This window comes from Phaseolus vulgaris, chromosome 9 (assembly GCF_051622355.1).
Source record: "Phaseolus vulgaris cultivar YP4 chromosome 9, ASM5162235v1, whole genome shotgun sequence".
NCBI lineage: Eukaryota > Viridiplantae > Streptophyta > Magnoliopsida > Fabales > Fabaceae > Phaseolus > Phaseolus vulgaris.
The window spans coordinates 27,428,838-27,453,897 of NC_143506.1; the positions used below are offsets into that span (position 1 = coordinate 27,428,838).

Sequence of the window (25,060 nt, forward strand, 5' to 3'; positions counted from 1 at the left end):
TAAAAATTCATTATTTTTCTTAGACAACTCAAAACCTGTGTGAGGGGAGATATACCACAAAAGTTCAATAGCTTGCTATTTAACTTTCAATTCAGGTCAACAAGATATGCAGAGAATGATATGAAACACTCAATATTAATAAATGTCCATAAATCATAAGTTAAGCATATCCTACTAGGAGAAGCAAACAATTCCCTTGAGCATTATTTTTCTTTCATATACATTTTCCTAATATAAGCCTTAATAGTGTTTCTAGAAACCATGATTGCATCAAGACACTAGTTTAAAGTCCTAAGTTCGGGATACTCAACAAATTTGTAAGGCAAATTGTGCCTAATGATTAGATTAGACAACAATTCACGATGTACAACTTGTCCTATCTTTTTTGCCTTCAACTTTCCCTGCATATCTAAAATCATTTGACCCACATCTTCAATTTTCTTTTATCACATTCCACCATGACAATTTAAATGAGAAGTACTATATTTTCTTCCGTCAGTTATGTTGCAACTATTGCACCTTGCCCTTTTTTTTTCATCCTTACGAATCTAAAATACCTCCAACAATCATATGTGTCAACCTTATCCTTTTTTTTTCATGTTCTAATAATTTCACATTGTTTTTTAATATTATCTTCCTCAATTTCATACTTACAAAGGACATGTTAATACATTCCTCATCTATTCTAATTTGCAAATTAAGATTAGTGATTTATAAAAGATTTGTCCATCCATCCTAACTTGTATACATGATCAGTTTGTAAAATAAGATTTGTATACAGAGATATTTATCTTTTTGGTTAATAATAATATATCAAAAAATGAAGAATGATAACACAAACAAAACATGCCATAATTCATACGGTTCCCATAATTAATATGCCAATTTAGAAAGTTCTCCATGTATTTAGACATAGTAATACAATCTCACAATCAATACTTTCTCACAAGGGGCAGAACAAACCTAAAGAAGAATGATGTTAGAGGACGATGGTGGAGGGTGCCGTCGGAGTTGCAGGAAGCTAGAAGGAGTGGAGGACGTGCAGAGCGTGCACAGAGGCAAACCTAATAGGTTTGAATAGGTTTGAATTGGAGTAAATGAGATGTTACGTTGTGTTGGTGCGTTAACTTAAAATTTAATACTTTCTTTTACACGGGTCAGCAAGCCAATCCACCCCATTGTTGGTCCACGCGGGCTACGGGTTATGCAGGACGGGCTTAAGCGAGTCAACAAGTTGGATTAGTAAGCCCACCCCGTGCTTTTCGCTAACGGATTACAAACCGGTTCGCATGACCCACCCCGCATTGTCATCCTACAGATAACACTGTTTGCTAGTTTTGCAGTGGTGGAGACCGTGTTCCAGTTCTTGGAAATATTATCAAGAGATGGGCCATGATCAAGCACCTAATCAATACTATAACATGCAAGAGAAATAGTGAAAATGCCAAAAAATTTCACTCCACATAATAGAGAGAACATAGTGAAAGCATAGCTTCTCATTAAGGAAATATTCAGCATACAAAGTTCAGACAACAGATAAATAAATGACAAAAAAAAAAACACTTCTTATATTGGATCCTCATTGTCAGAACTAGGAGAGAGCTCCAAGGTAACGGGACAATGATCACTTCCATAGAAACCTGCAGAGCAGAGACAAGAACAAGGTCATGCTTGTTATAACATGTAGTTTACAAGTTAGCACCAAATAACACAAACTGCAGTTTGGTTTGGTTTCATATACACTCAAATAAGCTAAATGATGAATCAGCAATAAAATCAAATCCATGTCATGAGTTTCACATTTTTTGCATAAGCAACTGAATAGGAATACCATTTTCATGAGTAGAAACTTACCTTCTAACTCTATCCCATGTCCATGCATTTCACATGCAACAATCCTTTCTTTCAGTTTCTCTGAAACTAAAAAATAGTCTATTCTCATCCGTTTTCCACGATACCTTCAAAGAAAACACTCGTGAGAACTAACAGGCTTATGATGCAGATTAAATTAGATAACCAGAAAGTCTGGCTAAAAAATTTAAAAAAAAAATCTCATTCCTTAAATTTGCCATACATTTTAACGCAAATTAGATATTATAGAGGATGCCTTCACTGTTAATAAAAAAAAAAGGTGAAAAAGAAAAAAATGGTTTAGAGAAAAGACCAAAAATATGTGCGATTTTTCCTCAACACAATAATTAATCAGCATTAACATTGGAAACCAATTCCTACAGTTTAATTTCTTACCTTCCAACTGGGTTTCCAGACCATGAGAAACCTCGCTCCATGTCCTTATCCTTGTGCAGAAATCTGAAAGCATCGACCAGCTTTCCCCTGGTGCATGCTCCATAATATCAGTTAATAAGACTTTAAAAACATAAATAACTAGTAAATAATTAAAAAATAATTGGTAAAAGGAGGTTATAAGGAGTTACTACAAAAAGTAACAAGTCAACTATGGGCAAGGTTATTTTTTATCAATTTAGTTGGCCTTGGCTTGGGTTGGAATCTCAAAAGATACCGACATCATAAAATAATTCAAAAATTCTGGAGAATACTATCTAAAGAACAAATGCAGGGTCCAACATCTCCTAGTCTTCTAATACTTGCAGTAATTAGCCCTTACTGCAACGGATTCCATTCCACTGTTAAAATGGATATGAAGTTTGAAATCTAACATTTTCTCAATGGTTCCTTTTACAATGAAAGTTGACAATCAAATACTATATATAAAAGACCACTCACTCGTTTAAGATGGTACCAAATCGTCTTCTTTCCGCCAAGGTAAACCCAGGTTGGCCACAATCCTGCATAAAGCCCATATCATCAGATCAGATGGACAACTTCTACTCCATTGATGCTAACTGTAGATATAAAACCATTACTGGGCATATCAAAGGAGAGTAACTCCTAGACAAGGTAGCAAAGCCCCTAAGGTTTGAATCCTTGTTTCACTCATACATCATAATTAAATTTAATTCCAGCACAAAGGAAAGTTAGCGTATGAATTTCCTACAATTAAAGCCTATAGAGCACTTGCCTGAGGGGACATGTTAGATCTACAACAACAAAAACACCATCTCATTAAGTGAGGTCAGCTGCATAGATCACACAATCATTCATTTCCATTAAGGACCAAATTTTCGTAATATCTTCATCATATCCCTCTTAACAACTTACTTAAATATCTTTGTCGGTCTGCTTCTTCCCATTCTCACAGGACTAAAACTCATGCAATCTACTCTCCTCATGGATGCTTCTGTCTAGTCACCATTGTACATGCTCAAACCATCTTAATCAATTTCCTTTCATCATTTACTCAATCTAATAGCTTAAGTTTTAAGTTAAATCTATTGAAACTAACTGCGAATGAAATATCACAAAAAGAAAAGAATACATATATTTTAAACTTCAAGAGAAAATTGCTTAGACCTCTTTATTTGGAGGAATATAACCGTTGAGTTTTGCTGTACTGAAAAACTCGGGATGACTTACATCAATCTCTTCATGGCTGCACAGAATGAATATATATGTATTTAAAGCTCCTTCTTAGAGGGTGTGGATGCATAATAGCCACAGTCAAATAGTAGACAACGTAAACATAGACAAAAAATCAGAACAATTCACTAAACATTCAAAACAATTCTAGTGAATGAGATACTTCAATTAAAAAAAATTCAGATTGTTATAAACTAAAGGATCAGAGGCAAGGTGTAGCTTCAACGAATTAGTTTCATATGATGCAAAAAGTTACATCAAAATAAAATAAAAAATAAATCTCAGTCGTCCTCTCAAACTATTGGAATTTTTCTTTTTTCATATCATGGCTGCTAATAAATCTATAGATGAAACCAAGAGCTGACCTTGACACTAAACCAAATCTTTATGACAAAAAAATGGAAGAGATAAAACTATGTTGCTAAACGAAGGGCAAAAAATAATCAATCATATATCCCCAAAGCCTAACAAAAAATGAAGAATAGCCACCTGACATTCAGATCCCCACACCATATTAAAGGCTTGTCTGAATTTTGTGCAACAAATTCAAGAATCCTTTTGTCCCATTTTCTTCTCCTTTGAAACGAGTTTGCCTCCTCTTTCCATCCATTGTTTGGTACATACGTATTCAATAAACGAAGTGTTTCAAATTCAGCTAGGATCACTCGACCATCAGGTTCATGTTTTGAAGCTAACAATAAAAATAAAGATCCATCAGTAGTGAACCAAACATGGAACATAATCCAATATGCAGATTTGTTAAAAACTTATTTTGGCTGACTCTTTATATGAATCATCTTTTTAAGATATATAAATATTCATTTTAAAAATTGGACTGGAATTTCATATAATATAAACTTTTAACACTAAGAAATTTCAAGAACCAATATATAAAAATTATATTTAGGAGGATTCCAGATCCTTCTCCTTCCACTTCTTTTCCAAATAAAAAACAATATGTATTGTAATAGTAACATCATGTAATTCTTTTAAAGTCACAAGGACACAATCAAATCATGGCAGGATTGAGAATTGCCACGTTTATGTTGGACATTTTTCAGAAAAATAATAATAACACCACTGGTAAAGTCAATATCGGACACTTGAGAGCTGAAAATATTTATATAAGCAAAAGAAACATTTAATGCCATAAATACCATAAGAAAAATCTGCAAAGCAGAATACCTAATTTATCAAGGTTGAAAACAACACATTTTGGCTTGAAGCATTTTTTCACAAGTAGTGCTGTCCCTGCATACTTTGAATCTGCAAGAGACCACCAAACATGATAGTTGCAAAAAGGTGGAGCAGAGAGTGCACGCATCAATATCTGCATAGGTTTGAACAAATGTGCCCTAAAATATTAGAAAGTAATGTGAGAATGTAATTAGTCATTAGCTGTCACAGATTTGTTACTCATTAGCTATTACAGATTCTAGAAAATTAGGATTATTGATCCCTGATTATTAGGCAATAATTTACTGTATCTGATTCTGTAAATTGGTATAAATACATACCATTTGGTCTGCATTAGACACACAACATTCAGATAACATTTCTTTATATAATACAATTTGGCATGACTAGGTGTGAGGCTGATCATTCTGTCTTCTTCTTTCATTCTCCTCCTAGTGGGTGCATTTATCTTCTTGTTTATGTTGATGACACTGTAACAAGTGAGCAAGATCAAGCTGATGTGGGCACCCATGGAAATAACGACATGGAAGGAGGAGCAGAATAAGTTAGTGTTAAGGAACACGTGGAGCCTGATCCTAAAAGTGTGGTAACAAGAAGGAGCACACAAATCAGGAGGGAGATAATGTCTTATTGGGAGGAATCAGGAGGGAGAATGTCTTATAGGGAGGAATCAGGAGGGATAATGTCTTATTGTGAGGAATCAGGAGGGAGAATGTTTTATTGAGAGGGTTAGCGAGATAAGAGGGACATTAGTCTAGTACTCTCTCTGATTATTCTTCTTTCCTCTGAGTTTTCTTCTCTCTGTTACTGTTTTTATGCTGATTATCATTGCTAGTAGGTTGTTCTCTGGTCATTACTTCTGCAAGGGCTCAAGCTGGAATCTATAAAGTGATCATTATTGTTTCTGTACAGAAGCCACTGCTACATTTTTTTCATAATTTTGTACGGAAATAAGATTTCATTACTTGTCTTGTTTCTTAATCGAACTCAAATTGTTTAATAAATACATCACTGTTACATGTTATCTACTTCATCTAATTCATCCCCACTTCATCATTTGAAGCTCGACACTAATGATCAATAATGTCATCTATGTAATGCAAGGAAGCAATGAATATCACATACATGGTGTTAAGGCATTACATTTGATTGAGTGAGAAGGAAGATCATGAGGAGTCGACAAACTCAATGTTGAAGTAGCAGAGAGAAAGACAAGAATAGAGCACACATTTTGTGGTTTTCAATTTTCAAGGATTGCAAAGATGAGGGTATCAAATCTACCATTATAGACACAGAATCATAGCTGCTAAACAGAAGGTCAAATCTATTCAAAATATCTCGACAAAGATTTGGCACAAATCTAGAACACAAGAACAGGGAAACGGAGTTAGACAAAGCCAGTGCATATAAATAAAACCAGTTCTTTCATTCACTTTCAATTCTAAGATGGTATCTAGAGCCTTTTGATCCCAATGGCTATCGAAAACCAACCATTCCTCCTCCACCATCATTTTGTGGTAGCTAGAAGGGCTTCTGGTGGGGATGGTTTATGAAAATGTTTTTTCATAAAGCACCTTTGAGATGCTTTCCTATCTCACCCAAGCCCCTAAACCTATGTTTTTAAAGGTTCCAATGTATGATTCATCTTTCCCTACATTCAATTTATAATTACTAGCAAATATGATTGTCATTAACAATCATCTCGCATCAATGTTTGATTTCAAGCAATTATTTTTCATTATTTTACTTGGCGTTCTCAATGGTAACCCTCCTGTGTCTTAAAACAGCATCAACGTTGAGAGAATTCCCAGATAATGCTAGTTTCCTGCACCACGTCTGAAGAAGACGATCAAGCTAATCCCCGCAACCCCTCCAAGATTATGCTAAACCCCAAAGCAGAAAATCTCATTCACCCAAGTCCCAATTTTTTTTATCAATTCACCTCATTTCATTAAGTTACATAAAAGTTGTAATACACATACACAATAGATTGACCCCATCAACTCATGTCATGGCCACAATCAGCAAAAGAACATAAAGATACCTTCTTTTCTTCCCTGGCTGCACTTGTATCATCTTTTATTTCTCCCTGAACTTTAGATGCACCCTTTGCTCCAGCAGCAGGCATCCTCACTTCCTAATGAATATTTCATGCCACACCAAGTTTATTATTTGAACAAAGAAGCAATGCAATATATCCAAAGTTTCGTGCTTAAGGTAGAACACCTTGGCTTCAATTAAAATGATTTACAAAAGTAATAAATTCCATGGTCCTCCAAATAGGTTCCACAACTATGATGAAGTAAAATGGAAAAAATGAAAAGGGGGTTGCATGAAAAGGAACCTGAATGGCAATGACATCAGGATCAAAAGTGGTGATGAGGTTGGTGAAGTTGGGCCAGTTGTTTTTGACCCGAAGAAGAAAACTGTTGGCATTCCATGTCATAAACTTCAACGGTTCCTTCTTCTTGTCCTCTTCGGCCTCGGCATCATTCTCATTCTCTCTTGGCTTCTTCGCAGACCCATCTGAATCTTTCTCCACTACTTTGAAAAACCGTTTCATTCTTCTCCCTTCGTTCTTCACCCTTTGCTATTCACTCACTCTATTTGCCTCCACTGTCAAGTTTTTGCCTTCTGTTTTGATCCTTCCACCAAAACCTCACTTTGTTGCATTCTTTCTCGCACTCACGTCATCATATCATATTAATTAATATATTTCAAAAGGGATAAACTATTAAAAGAATAGGTAAAAATAATGTATTTGAAATTTCGGCAAAATAAAGAAATATTTTCATCACAGACGTTAAAATTAGGGTCAAGCATTTTTTCTGAACTTTCTTATTTGATTAGTTATGATAACAATTTATTCATTTGCTTCATGTATGGTAAGGTAACCATGAGAGTGTTCTTCGTTGAGATATGACATTAATGTTTGGTTAATGAATTTAAGTTAACGGTACTATACTATCGTGATTTACCATTTATATGTACTAAAAAGAAATCAAAAAAGAAAGTTGAGTGGAGTAACGTGATTGAAAAAAATAAAAGAAGACTAATTATATTTAAAGGAAATCATATACCTTTGTAGTTACGGTTACTTTAATAAGATTAATATTATCAGCGGGTCGTGTTAAAAAAGTCAAATAATATTTGTGTTCTCGTATGTGAATATAGTTCCATGTACTTTAGGAGTCAAGGTCAAGGGTTTGTTTATGTATGTCAATATAGTTCTACATAGTTCAAGAGTCGAGACTAATGACAGTTTATATACTTCATCATCCCTTCATTCTTAGAGACGTTTTTTCAGGACAAAACTGTGACGGAACACTGACATCCAAAGCGAACAATACCTCGAGAGGTAAAGATAACTCACTAGGAAAGAGTCGGGTGACACTTGTCCAATCATACCCAATACATGGTTACTAAAATCATAATCTTCTTTGTATAAATATTCATTGAGATACTATATACATTTCTTCATCCTAGAGTTGTCCTCTTTTCTTGGGTGTTCAACCTTATTAATGTCTGAGGTTCATGTTTTTCCTCTAGGATCAAACACAACCTGTACTAAACACTAAATAACATATATATAAAGTTCAAGAAAAGCAATGTTCTCCAAAATATAATTAAGAAAAGTTTGACTTCTAAAATTCATGTGCCTCTTAAAAGCAAAACAAAGGCGCATGACTTTAAAAGAAAATTTCTTTTTTATTTATTTATTTTTCTTTCTTTTGTGGTTGTCGTATTTCTTGAAATTGCTCAACTTCTTTTAGCATATCAACATAAAATTTATTTAAAGAAGAAGAGTTCAATGATTTTTCTTTTCTTTTTCTCCTTAACTCAAAATTTCTTTCTAGATTTTCTTGTCCACCCTATCTTCCTAAGCTCTTGTCCTAGGAGAACTAGACAATTTTCTCTTTCTTTTCTTTTATTTCTTTCTCCATTTTCTGATGTGTTTGTTCTTGGTAAACTACCACTTGAGAAATTGATAAAGAACTAAGTACAAAATTAATTTTCTTTTAAGTGAAAACTATTTTATTAGTACGATCTTCATGAATGGTATTATTATTAAATTGTCAAGGTCGTCCTAACAAACATCACAAGCTTCCATTGGTATTAAATCGCATAATTTTTTTTCCTCAGTACCTTATGGAAAGCTTTACTTTCACTTGGTGGTTGACTACCATATTCTCATATTTTAAAATCGAATGAAGTTTATACGATGTTGGATGAGTAATGGTAGTCAAGTTCACTTTTGAACTAACCTAATACTACAAAAATTGTAGCATGATCCACTATCCACAACGAGATAACAAAGTCAGGTTAGAAATTTGACAATATGCTTGAAAATGAGAGTTATCAATTGAGTCACGAGTGGCTTGAGATAAAATACTTAGTTGAGTCAGAAGTGGCTTGAGAAATGTACTTGGTTGAACTAGGAATCACTTGAAAAAGAATACTCAATACGGTCAACCATGAGTGATTGTGAACTGAAAGAATACTCGTTATGTTTGGAATGACTTATGAAAAAAATACTTAAATGATTAGTTATGAGTGAATGTAGTTTGTTTCGAAAGACAAACCAATATAAAAATTTTGTATGTATTTTCTCTCTTCCCTGTCTCCATTATATTACATGTTATTATCACTTGAACTAATAGAAGAAGGAGATCTACTTTTGAAAATACATGTTCAAGACGCATTAGTCTAGAAAATTAGTTAAATTGTAAAGTTATCTCTATTATACTCTACGAAATGCAAAAGTCTTTGTCTGATCCTTAGACAAACAAAACCATTATTTGAGTACTCATCATCACATGATAATTATGAAAAGAATTTTAAAATTAAATAAAACATAATTCAAGTCTCCCTTATTGTGTCTTTCTTATTTTTCACATATTGCCATAATCTCTATTACAATAACAAATCTTTAAACAAATATTATATAACATCATATGAATAAATAAATAAAATATTTTAAGAAATAGAACTAAATAAGGGACCTTCAATTAGGGATGACAATACTGGCGAACTTGCTCCGTATTGACCTACCTCGCATGCATTGGCCCGTCCCTCACAAGGAATGACCTGCAAACCTCCGTGCTAACCCGCGTAAGAAAATTAAAATTTTATTAAAAATAAAAAAAATATTAATGCAGTTGTAATATATATATATATATATATATATATATATATATATATATATATATATATAAATAAAGCAAAAGCTAGAAGATGTAATTTGCATTTTTTGAGGGGGTACATGAAGAAATATCATTTTTATTATTTTGCTGATTAGCAAACTGACCTGTTCCGTACTTATCTAATGTGGATAGTGAGTTATGCGAAACCTAAGCGAGTAAACCTGTCAAAATAGTAAATCTATTTTTTCTTATTTTATTGTGGGCTGGCATTGCCACCCTTACTTCGATACACATTTATTCACAAAAGAAGTTATTATAGTAGTTTAGTACTATCATATAATTACGTGACATGAAATTAGCGCATTTCTTAAACGGAAACCATGCTGAAATTGAAATTTGGTCTCAAAGTCTAACAACTGCACCCTAAGTAAGTTTTTTTAGTTTACAAGAGATTGAAGCTTTAAACTTCCAGCGTTAATTTAAGGTTTTAAGTGTCCTCCATTCTATTTGTTTGATAGTAAAAGAAGTACACTTGAAAAGAAATGAAGATTCTTTATTGAAGCCATGGTGATATTTTCATCATTGTCTTGGAAGGGTGGGGTTGAACACATAGGTCAAGATGGGCACAGATAGAAATATTAATGAAACAAAATCCTAGAGTTGTGCTACCTCACGTATTGCTTCTCAAGAAGGTTACCACAGAATGCCAAATCAAATCTCTCCTCAGGAGGATCACCAATGCAGTCAAAGACTGCATCTGCATTTAAAAAATCTTCATCTTCTGTATAGCTGCATTTGGATGAAACAATCAGTGTAAACCAACATCATCTTCACAAAACCAACTTCTATTTAAGAATGTTACTGAGAAAGTTTTTGCACAAACATCTTATAGGTAAATCAAAAGACAAAAAAGGAAAAGTATTAAAATACACCAAATTCTCTTTCATCTCTTATTTCTCTTCTTTTCCCATCACATATTGGCACTATCACTTGTAACATGTATCTATCTTTCCATTTTTTTTCTTCTATTTCTCTTTTCCTTTATTCCCATATACCTTAAAATTATGGGTGTATGTTTATCAGGTTCAAAAGTTTATTGGAACTGAATATGGTCAGCACTTAATTACCATGGAAAGCAGGTTCATGTGGAAAAGGGGTTGCATTATATTATACTGCAGATTTCCAACCACAGATAAGTTAACCATAAAATTTAAGAAAAAAAAGAAAATCTGCTAAGAATACCCTCAACCTAATCAGTTAAAAAAATAAATGTCTTCCAGTTATGTTAGGCCAAGATATTAATCACTGTGGAGGAGAAAAGCATGCTGAGACACAACCTGTCCCTTGAATCTTGAGGCATTAAACCCAATCTATTGTTAATGTTTAAGCTATGCATGAAAGCATTTAGCAACGTTGCTAGATATAGCATCATATACTGTGTCAATCAGTTGTTCATTTACTTTGTCAGTTACTTTATCTCTCTTCAATAATGAAGACTGTGTCCACTTTAAACTTTTTGGTGGATAACAAGGCATTAAGAGCTGTAACATCACTGTGCAGCCTTTACATCACAGACAAAAATAGTTCCACAAAGATGCTTATGTGCTGAAGTATTTTACGTTGTTTTCAAATATGATTAGATATTGTAAGGTTGGATAAACATTTTCATGGTATTCCTACAAAAGAATGTCATTTACTAATGGACAAAAAATGTAAGTATTAGGATTGCCTCAGTTACTCTAGCATGTTTAGCCGAAGTTAAATTGTTAGTATACCAACAAAATTGTCTGTTAGTATAGAGTTGCAATGTCTTTATCAGCACTTTAATTCCAATTAGGCAAAGGCTAATACTAATGAAGAGGCTAATCAAACAAGTAGTGTATTCATATTCCCTATCAAGTAGAAATTTAGAAAACACAAAGCTGCATCCATTTAGTAAGTAGAAACATACCCACTCTTTGTTACTATACATGTCATTCCAGCTGCTTTAGCAGCTGCTAGGCCTATGGCACTGTCTTCCACCACAACACATCTATAGAAAACAAATAATGAAATTTCACATTCAAATCTTACATGCCAATGAATAAAAAGTGAATGTAAAAGACTTGAGTTAAGCCATCATAAAATACACCTGCTGAGTCAAACCTAAACATGAAGTGCAGAAATTTAAGGCTTCTTATTTGAATAAAATTTTTAGCACAAGTTATTATCACCTAGGCACTACCATAGTGACATACCTTGAAGATTCAACACCCAGAGTACTGGCTGCTAACAAATAGATGGCCTGTCAGAAAGAACATGATGCAATTAGATGCCTAGATCAAGCCATATTGTGAATTCAATCATTGAGTCATAACTCAGTTTTAACATACTACTAGGTAGCTTAGCTATACCCCAACAGAACTTTTTATAGAAAGAATCACTGAAGATTTCAGAACACTAAACTGGATACTTAACTTCATACTTGAGCATAGAAGTACTTCTAATAATTGAGTTTCGTTTTTTAATTGATTTCTATTGAATGGAATGTTAATATACAGGGTTGTAAAATAGGACTCTGCATACTTTGATTGTGTCCCTGAAAAATCTAACAATTAGAAGGATGGAATTCTTACTGGATCAGGCTTTTTACGGGGAACCACATCTCCTGCAAATATCTTGATTTTTTCTGCTTTCTCAGGTCCCAGCAAGAATGATACTATTGCAGAGACCTAAAATCAACTCACAACTTAGGTCTGAAGATGAAATAACAAATAAATGTGGATCCAATCACCAGTGGAATATGATTCACTCATTGACAATTATTCTAATAAGTAATTACAATTTGAAAGTTGACCTATTAACAGCTCAAATTGCTAGGACTGGATTCATTGAAGATCATACAGCAATGTCAATATATGACCATTAGTCTATAAACTATTGGTCTATTAGGAATTGAATCTATAAAATATTATGAAATAAGGATCAGTGAGCCAATTCTCCCATAACTCAGAACAGATTCATTTAAGGAATTGAATAGCTAATTGATTATGCATACCGCCTTTTCATTGGAAGTGCTGCAAACTGCAACTTGGACTCCTTGAGATAAAGCCTGATCGATAATCCTATATTTTTTATAGAAAACGAAACATGCAATAAGACAAGGCACAAGCTTTATCTTTCTTGATAATCACACATAACATAAAAACCATGAGTGTTAGATAGAAATTGAATGATAGCATAAACAATATTAGATTAAAGTTTAGGGAAGAAACAAGATCAGGAACTCATGATATGGGATGCTTTGCATGTTCTTAATCAACTATTTAATTGGCAAGTGACTACTTCTCTTGAATTTCCAGTTTGAATAAAATTATGCTGAAGCAACCATCCCAAATATCAAGTTGTTCTAAACTTTAATTATGAAGAATGGAGGCAGCAAAAAATTACTTGGTCAAAAAGCTTCCAACATCAAATCATGAAACAAATCAATCCAATGGTAAAACAACTATTAGATGGAGGGTAAGGAATGGTTTTATTTTAAACTTTGCAACTGATAAAAGAACAGATAGTAACCAACTTTGCAACACCTGGACGAAGAGGCAACAGTTTTTTCTCAATAAGAGCCATGAATAGTTCTGTCTTTTGTTTGTGAAGTGAAGCAACGAATTCTTTTCTTTCTTGTTCACCTGCTGGGGCATTCGCAGGCCAACCTGTCTTGTTAAAGTATGCTGTCATCCTGGTAAAACAGAGAAAAAAAGGCACGTCAAGTATAACTTGAAATTCATTCAAAAGATGAATTCAACTATAGCACTCACGTCTTTAGATGGGACCAATCCAAGTCCAATTTTATTAATCTAGAGGTGTTTTTTAAATTGCAGTCAAGATTTAAATGGCGGCTGTTATTACAATAGTTACTTTTTCACAATCCTTTATATTGCACAAACTCTGCAATGAGGCTGATGCAGTCACAAAGTGCTATCCCATCAGACTCAAAAACCTTGTTGTGACTGCAATGCAACTCTTGTAGTGAACTGTTTCTTTTTAAACTTTGGTTTCAAAATGTTTCTAAACAAGAGGCAAACCTTTCTTTTCCGCCTCCAATTTTGAGCAATTCTCCATACAAGTCCACATCCCATGTAACGCCCAGATCTCTCTGCATGATAAAAACAGGGACAAACCAATAACACATTTGTTAAAGAAAAAAGTGAACCAAGAAAGAAAGCATTAAGAACCAGTTCAGCATCCCCAATGGGAGTAATTCATGTGATTCTTAAGTTTAAAACCAATTCTTATGCAGTTCAATTATTGGAGTAGTAGTTCAACTGGAGTAACAAACGTGTTAGTTCTTAAGAGTAGTTATTACGTACAACATTTCTTCAACAGTTTGTAAGAATTGTGAGATAATTGTGCCACTCATAAGAGAAAACTTGCATCATATAGCATTGTAGAGTCTACCAAGAGTGAGTTAAGCAACTCCAACATGGTTACAATCACAGGATTCTTAATGGAAAAAAAGTGTATGCATAACATAACTTAAAAGTGTATGTATGTGTACCTCTTGGAAGGTTTGGTTGAAAGAAATGCGGTGACCATCTTTCTCAGTATCTACAAGGACTCCATCACAGTCAAATAGAAGAGCCGAGGGAAGAGTGGAAGAGGAAGATGCAGAGGCTGAACAACTCAACCTACGAGGAGGAACATTAACCCTTGTGGTTGAAGAGACTCCAAAGGTTGTTGTTGGTCTTGAAATCCTAAGAGAAGAAAGAGTTGTGAAGGAAGATGGTGGAAGATGATCATTGTGCTTTGTGTGTTTGAGGAGGCAATGGGTTTTTGGTTGAGGTGTTGTTGGAGTGAATAGTGAAGAAGAAGAGAAGGAGATGATGCTACTTGAAGCTGCCATTGATCACACACTTCACAGACCTTCTACTCCTTTTTTCCCTTCCATTCATCATTGGATTCATTTTCAACTTATTATCTGTTTCTTTGGTTCCAACTTCCAACGTCCAACACAGGTTTCGATTAGGTTCAGCCTTCTCAACACTCGCCACGTGGAACAATAATTTTTTTCTTAAGGAAAGTGATTTTTTTGTCCACACAAACAAACTGAAAAAGTGGCTTCTCAAACTTTTTATTTCATTCATCATATTCTCTATCTCTTCCATAATTACTATAGACTAATGAATCAATGGACGAGACGTGGCATACAAAATTTGTTGGAGAGAATATATTTTGTCTGTGGCAAAAAAAATGTTCCTATGAGTAAAATTATAAGATGAATAATTACAAAATATGTTTTACCAATAATACCTAGAAACTTAATTCTTTTCCTCTAGTGAGGTTTACATTTATGGTATATATGTGTGTGGTAGTTTTACATTTGCACAAACTGAAAAGTTGTTCATTGGTATCACTATTACTAGAACATGATGGGTTAGATGACAGTGTGGATTTCACCATGCAGGCTGCTAGAGAGCTCACCAGAAAAGGCACCTACTTTAACCCACTGATTCACTTGTTTCAAATAATCCGTAGTGTGAATATATCAATGATGAGGTGGGATGGATTAACCCTCTTAACCTCTAATAAAAAATTCATTAATGTTATTGAAATCTAGCAACGAACTATATTTTTTAATTTTATAATTTTTTTCTATGTTTTTTTATTCACCAAATATTTAACTTTGACATATTTATTTGATGTACATTTAATCTTATATTTATTTAATTTATTTAAATGTCATAAATCTTATATTTATTTAAATTTTATTATCAATGATCTCATGAGGTACAACAAACATGTGAAATATTGAAACAAAATTATTATTGCAATATTTGCATGTAATTTTTTAAAATTTTTGCTTATACAAGTAATTATTATGCAGAATGGATCAAAACAGGCCAGATCAGCACAGCCCGTATTATCATCTTAATGATAAGTCCAGGATTGAATCACAGTTGTCCGTCAATAAACAATTAAATCAATAATTAAATTGTATAAACTAATAACATATATTCAATTTACCTTTTTTTTACTAAAGATATACTCTCTCCATACTTAATTATCAGTAAACATTTTTTTATGAACCTAAATATAAGCCAATTTCAATTTCTTTCATCTTATTTAATGACATTATCTAAAAATACTCTTCTAATAATTGAGATTCTATTTTTGAATAACTTTATTTTACTCTTGAAATTAAGCTCCAGTTAAAAACACATAAAAATATGTTTATGAATATAATTAAATGACATTAACATTTTTAACTAGCGTAAAAAAGTTGATAACTTTTTAATTTGGCGAATGCTTTGAGATGCTTTGCTGCTCCACTTACTGTCAAGGATGTTTTTTTATCCTGAAATTGTGGGTTATATTTTGGCCATTGAAGTTTTTTATAGCAGAGGGTGGATGGGGTGGATGCATTTTTGGTTGGAATGTGATTATTTATCTGTGATTGAAGCATTGTTGATACATCCTTGATTCCTTTTGAGTTAAAGAAACAGACTGAAAAATTGTCTTCAGCTCATCAAACATATATATTTTAGAGTTTCACGCATTTTTATAGTGGGAAAAAGTTATACTGATAAACTTGTGGTACATGGAATTTCTTCAGGAATTAGTTTGGTGGATGATATCCCATCTTTTGTTAAGTAAAATTTTTTGTATGTGGTTTGGTCCTGCCACTTTCTTTTGCTTGCTTTATTTCTTTAATGATATTTTGATGTACTGCAGCAACCGAGTCAACACGAATTCTTATCAGTTCAAATCCAGGTTTATCGATTCTTACTGGTCAACTAAAATACCAACCTGAATGTTTAACCAAATTCGATATGGCTCTGGTTTTTATCCAATCAGTTAGTTCAATCCAATTTTTGATAAGAGTGATTGGTGAACTAAGCACTTTTTACCTGTCACAAGTTTATGGAATTTATTTCTTAGTGGCCCGTATAATCACAATCATATATAGCTTGAAGAAAATGAAGTTGAAATGAAAAAGAAAAATCTATGTACTCAATTGCTATTCTGAAAGCGCTAATGATACAAGTACATTCTCTTTTACCCATTTTAATGAACGAAATTGGAAGATAAAAAAAAAAAAAAAAACTAGCTATCCTTGAGGGAGTATAATATCATTCTTTAAGAGCGCATGAGGAGAGGCCTTTGCATAACTTTGACATGACAACTGCCTTAATCATATTAGACTTAGCTGCATCCAGTAATGGATCTGATTGGAGAGCTTTGTTGAAACAATACTTGGCTTCTTCCAAAAGACCCTCAGCAACAAACACAAGACCCAGATTGTTGAATGCAGGAGCATACCCAGGCTGCAGTTCAAGTGACTTTGTACACATAGCCTTCGCACGTTGATATTGTTTCTGATGGCGATAGATAATTCCCAAGTTGGATAATATAGCATGCGCTTGTTGAGTTGTTGCCAAAGACAAGGCTTTCTTGTACACTTCTTCAGCTTGTGCTGGTTCCTCTGATAGTTGTAGTGAGACACCTATACATGCATTATGAACAACTATATTATCTAAAAACTCTCCAGAAAGAGATCCAGCGAGGGAAGCACTGAAGTAGAAGATGAGAACATGCTCATTCCTAGTACAGCTGAGACAGATAGAGCATACCTAGGTTAGACCATGCATAGCTGCAATCCTGGTCACAGGCAACAGCAGTTTTGAGGTACTTTTGTGATGTTTTGAATTGCCGAGCACAGAGACTATGAACGCCGAGCTGATGCCACTGCACCGCATCATTCGGATCTTCTGCTATAGCCTGGTGGAAAATGTATGACATGCCAAACGTATAACAAACTATATCATAATAGAAACACCAAATGAATTGAGTTGTGACATTTTAGCTGAAATAATTAAGCAGATGAAAGACTTACGCATTGTACACAACACTATATGCTGATAAAACCTCAATTAGCAAGTGGATAATTAAGATAAAAGCTAGGTAATTCTAGGATAATAACTAGAAGAAAGCAAACATATTACCTGCTTTAAACTGCAAACAGCACGCTCTTCAACTTCTCTCAACCCGTGCTGTTCACTCTCATATGCTGCCACTATCTCATGTTGAGCCTTGTGAACCATGGCAAGCCCAGCCCATGCTATTGGAATCTCAACCAGGGATGAATCACCATCTCTTATTATAGAGGCCATTTCATTTCCAGCACATGAAAGCAGTTCACTACGATCTTGCGATCTTTCTGCCTCCTTTATTCGATGGATAGCAACAGCATATCGAGTAGACATGCAATTGGGTTCCAGTTTGGCAGCCTACAAAGAAATGGCAACGGAAGGAAAAATTTAGCAAAAGTCAATGCTGATCACAGAATTTCCACAGGCTGATTTTCATTTGGTGAGGTGGAAACTTCAAAAGTGCCACTAACTCTATGCAATACGTACAAACCTAATAGATGAGAGTAATTCTTGTCATTTTAATTATGAAAAATATACAGATGAAAGGATCGCAAAAATATTTCCACCAATAACAAGAACCAGGAAACCAATAAACAACCTCAATAAATACGCTATAAATGACTGTAGCAAGGAGCCATGAGCACCTTCTCCAAGCACTTGCTGGAACTTCGATGATCACCACTAACAGAAAATGCATAGGCAAGATTTGCCCATAGATGGGCTGATTTGCTATCTGCTTTAACTGCGGCCAACAAACATTCCTTGGCAACATTTGCAGCCATGATCTGATCAGCCATTGCATCTTCAGAGGCACTTGCACCAGGACCTGGCATTAATGAAGAATCATATAACAGAAAGTAAGAACAATACTATGAAAAATTCTTCATCTATTTAAGAATAAATGAGAAAGAAAGGTAATATCCCACAAAAATTGAGAGATTAGAGCCACAGAGCAATAAAAGTACCTGCCACAACTGAAGCATATTTACTCAAAAGAAGGGCAGCATAATTTACCAAAGCTGCAGGATGATTTTGATCTTTTAAAATCAATTGTTGGAAACATTTTGCAGATAATTCCAAATTCCCACTGCAAGGCAAGATAAACGGTGTTACAGTATTGACTAGTGAGGAAAAGTATAAACTGAATAAAAATTCATATAAAAACCATTCTAATTAAAGCCACAAAAGGATTAGTATTTCCCAAATAATTCAATGCAATATTCCGGAGAGTACTAACCCAAAATAGGAAGCCTAAATGTTATATCATAAAAGTGACAGCCACAATTGCTTAGATGTGCAAGCTAAGTACAGACACCTCTAAATAGTGGCTGCGGGGAACCATGTCAAATATGTATCCAGGTTGGACACTGCATCGACACTTCAAATGTTTTCAGTTGCACTTTTATATATGTTTTAAAAATCTTGTATTCCAATAAAGATTAGAATACCACAAGAATATAATTTTTTGTATTAATTAAATTTATAATGGTAGATGTTAATTTTTAAATCATTAATTCTTTATTGTGAAGGGTAATTTAAAATTTTATTTGAGGATAACTTTAAATTAATTAATATATTAATTATATACACATCATTTCCTATAATTTTTAAAATTTGTTGTATTCCCCATTATAGTCAATAGCGAGTTAGCAACGCCCCTCAGGATTGAGGCTGTTGTGCAGTGTTGAGCAGTCAAAGCGCACAGATTGTTCAGTTTTGGGAGGGCCATGGATGCGATTTAGGTTTTACCCAAAGGACTAAACTCCTGGCTGGAAAATGGAGTCGTTTAGGTGTGCTTTTTTCATTAAGGGTAAAAGGTAACTTCCTATTTTAACCTATAACCCACTATTTCTGCCTCTATTTCCAGAAGCATTTCCAATTAGGTTTCCGATCACACTTCCAGTGGCCCTACCAACCTAACCCGCAACTTCTAACTAAAACTGCACCATTCTTTCTTCTTTCTTTTCTGTTCAGCTGCAATGGCTTCATCTGGCCAACCAAACTCTGCCACTCAACCAGTTCAGCCAACCTCTTGTGATTTCCTATTTTGGACATGTAGATATGTTGTTTTGCATCTTTCTTTTGGAACTAGGTATGAAACTTAATCAGAATATGATTTTCATTTTAGGCATTTTCCCTATATTTTTTAAGCATATCTATGTCCGTGTCTATTTACATATATACATATAGATATAGATATATACACACACACATATAGTACAATATAGATCTAAATATAGCCATCATCCCACTAACGGTTTTGGAGGGTGGCTGCTCCACACCGCTATTGACTCCTATGATATTGCCGAGTCCATGTGTTTATGTATCCACATCCTGTATGGTATCCGTCCATCCTAGCAAGTGATGAGAACCTAAAGCACAAAAGGTAGCAGTTGTAGTCGGAGCCCAAGGCCTTATAAAGAAACACCACAGTACAATCTCATACTTCCAATGTGAGAATCAAATCTCATAACCTAGAATTAGATTCCAACATCCCACACAGGCTAACTGCTCAGTAGCTCTTTGACTAGTCCTACATGAACACTAAAATGCTGACATCACCAGCAGTACCACTCCTTTACAGGTAATGAAAACTCTACAAATTGATAAAGCCTTCGAGAACTACACAATGACACCACAAAAGTTAGCCTATACAATCCCATATGTGGGACTCAAGTTCCACCCTTTGCAATTGGATCCTAACAGCAAATCTCGATACGAATTTCCTGCGGCCTAATCTATAATTTTTAAAATATATTTCCTTAAAAATTGAGATTTCTGTAAGTTTTCATAAAACGGTATTATTTATAAATCTCAATGTTCTTTTAGGATCTTATCATTGTTTCCTCAGCAAATTGCTTAATTCACATTTCCCAGTGCTAAATATTAATTAAACAGCAAAAAAGATAAACCAAACCGTAAATTATTGCTCAAGGATGGATCAAGAATTTGTTAAAAGGCACTATTTCTATTAAAAAATTAAAAAAATAATACCCAAATTATACAGAGACAATTACCATTCATACTTACGTTTTAAGATAAGCTATCCCAAGATTTCCTAGGCAATCATAGTTCTCTGGTGCAATGGCCAACAATGATGACAAAACTGAGATAGCACTCTACACCAGCATTGGAAGCCACATTGGTTAAAGCAAAGGGGAAAATGTATTCACATCAAATATTGACACAGAAACATCATATATGCCTTAAGAACATTAAACTACAAAGGAAAGCAAACGTATCTGTACCTGCACGCGACCAGTTTTAAGAAGGATAAAACCCAGTGTGTTCCATACAGCTGTCTGTCTAACATCTGATTGCATTGACTCTTTCAGCTTAGAAAGAATCTCTTCAAGTTCACGAGGTTCAAGTTCTTTATCAGAATTATTTTCCAATGAACTTTCTAGTAACAGGCACTAAAAGGATTGTAAAATATGTTAATGAACAGAGATATTAGAATCATTAATCCATCAAACTAAGACCATTGTACCTGTGCATGGTGAATCTGAACTAACGAAAGCAACTCTGGCCTATCAATCTCAGCCTCTGGTCTGAGCAAGATCTCTTCTGCCTTCTCATAAGCCAACACAGCCTGAAATTTTTTTAATGAACAACTAGTAAGCTATATGTATCAATCATAACAAGTAAAATTGAAAGCACTGCTTGGTACCTTTTGAGGCTGGTTTAATCTTTGGTACATCAAGCCAAGTATAAAATGAGCATGAGCATTTTTGGGCATCTTCTTTGCAACATGAACCAAGCCCTATAACATAAACTTATTTTGTTGGTAATAAAACAAAAAGAACAGCAATAGCAATAATAGTAACAACACCAAAAATTGCCGTGGCATAACGATAAATTATTAGTTTCAAAATTACAGTTTTGGCTTTACAATGTCCCACTTTGCTAAATAGACAACCGGTGATGGAAAGGAGGTGATTAGTTTAGAAGAAAGAAAACAAACTAAAATCAATCATGGTAAGTTAACTGTTGAGTGAACAGCAAGCAGTGGACTTGATTCACGGTCATAGATCCATATCAAACAAAACCCATTATAATAAGTTACATATAAGCAAAACAACAAATAACCAATTTTGTTGATATTGAAATCATGCTGCCATTCTACAGATAGAAAGGAAGCACAGAGAAAAATAATGTTTGAATATTGGTGCATCACCAAGTCACCTTTTCCCAAGAAATACAGCATTTTAAACTCAGTAACAATTCATAACAGCTACAGCATGTTCAAAACTTGAGAAAACGTTTTTGTTCTTAATGGTAACATAGGAACAAGAAAATGTCTTCATCTTCAATTGGTTTCCATATATACCACATCTCAAATTGGATGGCTACAAATATTTTATCTAATAAAGAAAAATATGAGTTAAAGAAAATCTCGATCAGCATGACTAATCTCTGGTCATATTTTACTGGAAATAACAGTTGAAATTTTATCTGATTGCCCATGTATCGACTAACTATTAGATTACATAAGAACGATCTAGGTTAAAAGAAAAAATAGACATGATATTTTAAGTAATCATATGACGACTAACTAACTTTCAATCTTGACCTTTCATGTATGATTGTATAGTCCCGATTTATAGTTCTCATTTCTCAAAATAACCAACAGTTCTCACCTTCATATGTCCTCTGTGTGTGTGTGTGTGTATATATATATATAATTCTCAAGGACACACAAACTTATTAGTGGTTAAAAGTAGGGTGTTTTGAATAAATGAGGACAATATCTAACGACTTTAGAGTAAACTTACAGTCTTCACACTGCTAACTTTTTCCTCTCGAGATGAAGGAGGTCCTTGAACATGTTGATCACCATCTGCATCAGCTCCACAATCAAGAGAAGAATCTGTCTTGCTAAGTCTGGAACGACATTTGCCCAGTTTGTTCAACTTTTTGCTTTCACCTTCAATGCTATCAGTTTCTTTGGACAACAAACTTTTATCTTGACTGCTTTCATCATTTGCCAAACTATATGTTCATTAAAAATTATAAATGACAAGAAGAAACAAACAGATACTAAAAGCCTAAGACATTCTTTTTCCAGTAATAAGTCCCACCATCCATCAAACAGCTTTTTAGGGAATATTGGTGACCATTAAACGAGTAATAAGCAAGAAAACAGATCTTGTACATAGCAAAATGGAAAACTGCAGAAAAAAGTCATAATGAACAATATATCATATTATAACACAGAACAAAGAAGTACTTATATTTTTTATATTGGGCGCTACTAACTAATACCTTTAGGACATTAGTTAAGGAATCAATAAGTAGGAAGTTCTAAAATTGAAATTACATGGGAAATCACAGTAAAATGCAGGCTTATACATTCCAAGGAATAACCTGTAGTATTTTCCTTTTACACTTTATTTTTTTGAGTAAACCCTCAACCTGAAGTTGGTTATCCATGTTACTCATGTGACTATGTTAGTTTCCTAATAAAAAACTAAAAATTAATCAGTCAAAGAGCTAAAAAGTCACCACATTTTAGTCCTTTCAAAATTCTAAAATATCACTATATTCATCCTTATAATTTTCCCCTACAAGACCTCGTGTACCTCACCACAGTCTGTTATGAAAGTCACTACATTCAACAAAATTAAAACCTTTTATCCATCCTCCTAGACTTTCTACATACATTCAAAAGAACCCACCCGAAACAAACAGCCATTGTAATACAGCAACAAAAAAAAAGAAAACTGTATGTTTCCGAAATTCTCTCAAATTTACGCACAGTTTAAAAAATGAATGTTCTTCTGGCTAAGACCTCTTAGTTTTGGTAAGTTTCTAAGTTGGACATTTCAATTGGTTCTCCAATACAGAAAAATCAGAAATGAAAAGATGAAAAGGGAAAATTCAAAAGATGGGAGAATTCGAAAGAAAGTCTTACGTTACAATCGATGGAGGAGGGAGGAGGGAAGAGTCGTCGTCGTCGGCTTCGGGAGGATCAACGTTGAGGTCGGCCAAAACGACGAGCTTGGAAGTCGTCTGGTGAAGAACCCTGGAGTTAGAGGTCTCTTCTGCTACTCCCAACTTCTCCTCCATTTCTTGTGTTAGTTAGGTTTCGCATTCCGCGTTTTCCTCTTATATGTACACTCGCTGGGATTAATTCATTTCGTTTTTTATAAATTTGGTTTCACTATTATAAAATATAGTCTAAAACATTTTACTTTAGTTTTAATAATGATTGTTACGTAAGTGGCCGCGTGACCTCGAGCACGACATGGGCCCGTAAATATCATTTAGTTAAAGTGGTTAAAATAATTTCAAACTTAATAAACATTCTTCATGATTAGCATACTGATTAATGATGTATGTAACACGGAAACTCACACGAAAACTAAGCATAATTTTTAAAACGTAGGATACTATAGATATAGATATGAATTTATATATTATATAATTATGAATTACATAAATAAATTGATAATGAAGATTTATGGGTACTATGTTTTAGTTTTTTTTTTAGTAAAAATATACTTTTCATGTTTGATAAGCATAATTTTTAAAATGTAGGATACAATATATGAATTTATATATTATATAATTATGAATTATATAAATTGATAATGAAGATTTATGTGTACTATGTTTCAGTTTTTTTTAGTAAAAATATATTTGTCATGTTTGGTTCAAAATGATTTGTTTCTTACTTTTATAATTATAATAAAAATTTATACAATAAATTTGAGTTTTAAAAAATTAATGTATTTTTTTTTTAAAAAAAATTGTGTTAGACTCGTGCTAGAATTGTTAGAAATCCAACAAATATTTATATTTTTTGAATTTGACACTTCACCAATATGTGTCGTACGAGTATCAATGTCTAATACATGTGTCTGACACAAATACATCATTTAAGAGGAGTGTCCAATCTTCATAGTTAATGATTAGTATATTTATAATAACGAAATCTTACTCTAAAATTAAAATTAATTCATCAACTAATCCACCGGTCGAGAATATTGGAGGTTTATTATGATTTTATAAATATAAATATACTCTTCTATTAAAATAAATGTATACATTTATTATATATTTTTAATATTAAATCTTGAGTTGAATGTTGGAGTACATTTTATATATATCCACTTCACTTTAAAGTGAGACTAGAGATCGAATTTACTGAAATTTGTAGAAAAGATGACTCATTCACAATCCAAATAAGTACAATGATATTTTTTATTTTATTCACTTCTTCTTGTATGCATTGTTGAAATGTACCTGGTAAGAAAAAAAATATTTCTTTTTCTTTTGTGTATTTACATCACTTAATGTATAACAAAT

General features: G+C 33.5%; 3 protein-coding genes across 7 annotated transcripts; all 3 read right to left on the reverse strand.

Annotated features, from left to right (window-relative positions):
• Nucleotides 1-828: 828 nt before the first annotated feature.
• Nucleotides 829-7,533, reverse strand: LOC137822546 (DNAse I-like superfamily protein). Its single transcript, XM_068627445.2, has 9 exons — nt 7,040-7,533; nt 6,740-6,832; nt 4,684-4,828; nt 3,988-4,189; nt 3,433-3,511; nt 2,746-2,807; nt 2,248-2,334; nt 1,855-1,958; nt 829-1,640 (listed from the first exon to the last, which is right to left on the reverse strand). Exons 1-9 carry the CDS (start codon nt 7,256-7,258, stop codon nt 1,567-1,569), a joined length of 1,065 nt encoding a protein of 354 aa, XP_068483546.1. The 5' UTR covers nt 7,259-7,533; the 3' UTR covers nt 829-1,566.
• A 1,986-nt stretch (nt 7,534-9,519) lies between these two features.
• Nucleotides 9,520-14,807, reverse strand: LOC137820108 (Haloacid dehalogenase-like hydrolase (HAD) superfamily protein). 2 transcript variants are annotated; one of them, XM_068623932.1, is made up of 9 exons: nt 14,377-14,807; nt 13,904-13,974; nt 13,399-13,557; nt 12,877-12,943; nt 12,455-12,550; nt 12,077-12,123; nt 11,791-11,871; nt 10,509-10,628; nt 9,520-9,783 (listed from the first exon to the last, which is right to left on the reverse strand). In XM_068623932.1, the coding sequence occupies exons 1-9, from the start codon at nt 14,719-14,721 to the stop codon at nt 9,744-9,746; spliced, it is 1,026 nt and encodes a 341-aa protein (XP_068480033.1). In that variant the 5' UTR covers nt 14,722-14,807; the 3' UTR covers nt 9,520-9,743. The 2 variants fall into 2 exon arrangements, with proteins under 2 accessions (XP_068480033.1, XP_068480034.1); XM_068623933.1 differs by having other exon boundaries at nt 9,520-9,791; nt 14,377-14,804.
• Nucleotides 14,808-16,801: 1,994 nt separating this feature from the next.
• On the reverse strand, nt 16,802-23,885 carry LOC137820813 (tetratricopeptide repeat (TPR)-containing protein). Of its 4 annotated transcripts, none has more exons than XR_016515535.1 (11): nt 23,664-23,868; nt 22,525-22,741; nt 21,420-21,512; nt 21,240-21,341; nt 20,998-21,165; nt 20,780-20,868; nt 18,715-18,836; nt 18,348-18,575; nt 17,822-18,106; nt 17,450-17,597; nt 16,802-17,322 (listed from the first exon to the last, which is right to left on the reverse strand). XR_016515535.1 is itself a non-coding variant. In XM_068625071.2 (11 exons), the coding sequence occupies exons 1-11, from the start codon at nt 23,816-23,818 to the stop codon at nt 16,949-16,951; spliced, it is 1,914 nt and encodes a 637-aa protein (XP_068481172.1). In that variant the 5' UTR covers nt 23,819-23,885; the 3' UTR covers nt 16,802-16,948. The 4 variants fall into 4 exon arrangements, 2 of the variants coding, with proteins under 2 accessions (XP_068481172.1, XP_068481171.1); XR_016515536.1 differs by having other exon boundaries at nt 22,525-22,720; nt 23,664-23,865; XM_068625071.2 differs by having other exon boundaries at nt 18,394-18,575; nt 22,525-22,720; nt 23,664-23,885.
• Nucleotides 23,886-25,060: the final 1,175 nt, after the last annotated feature.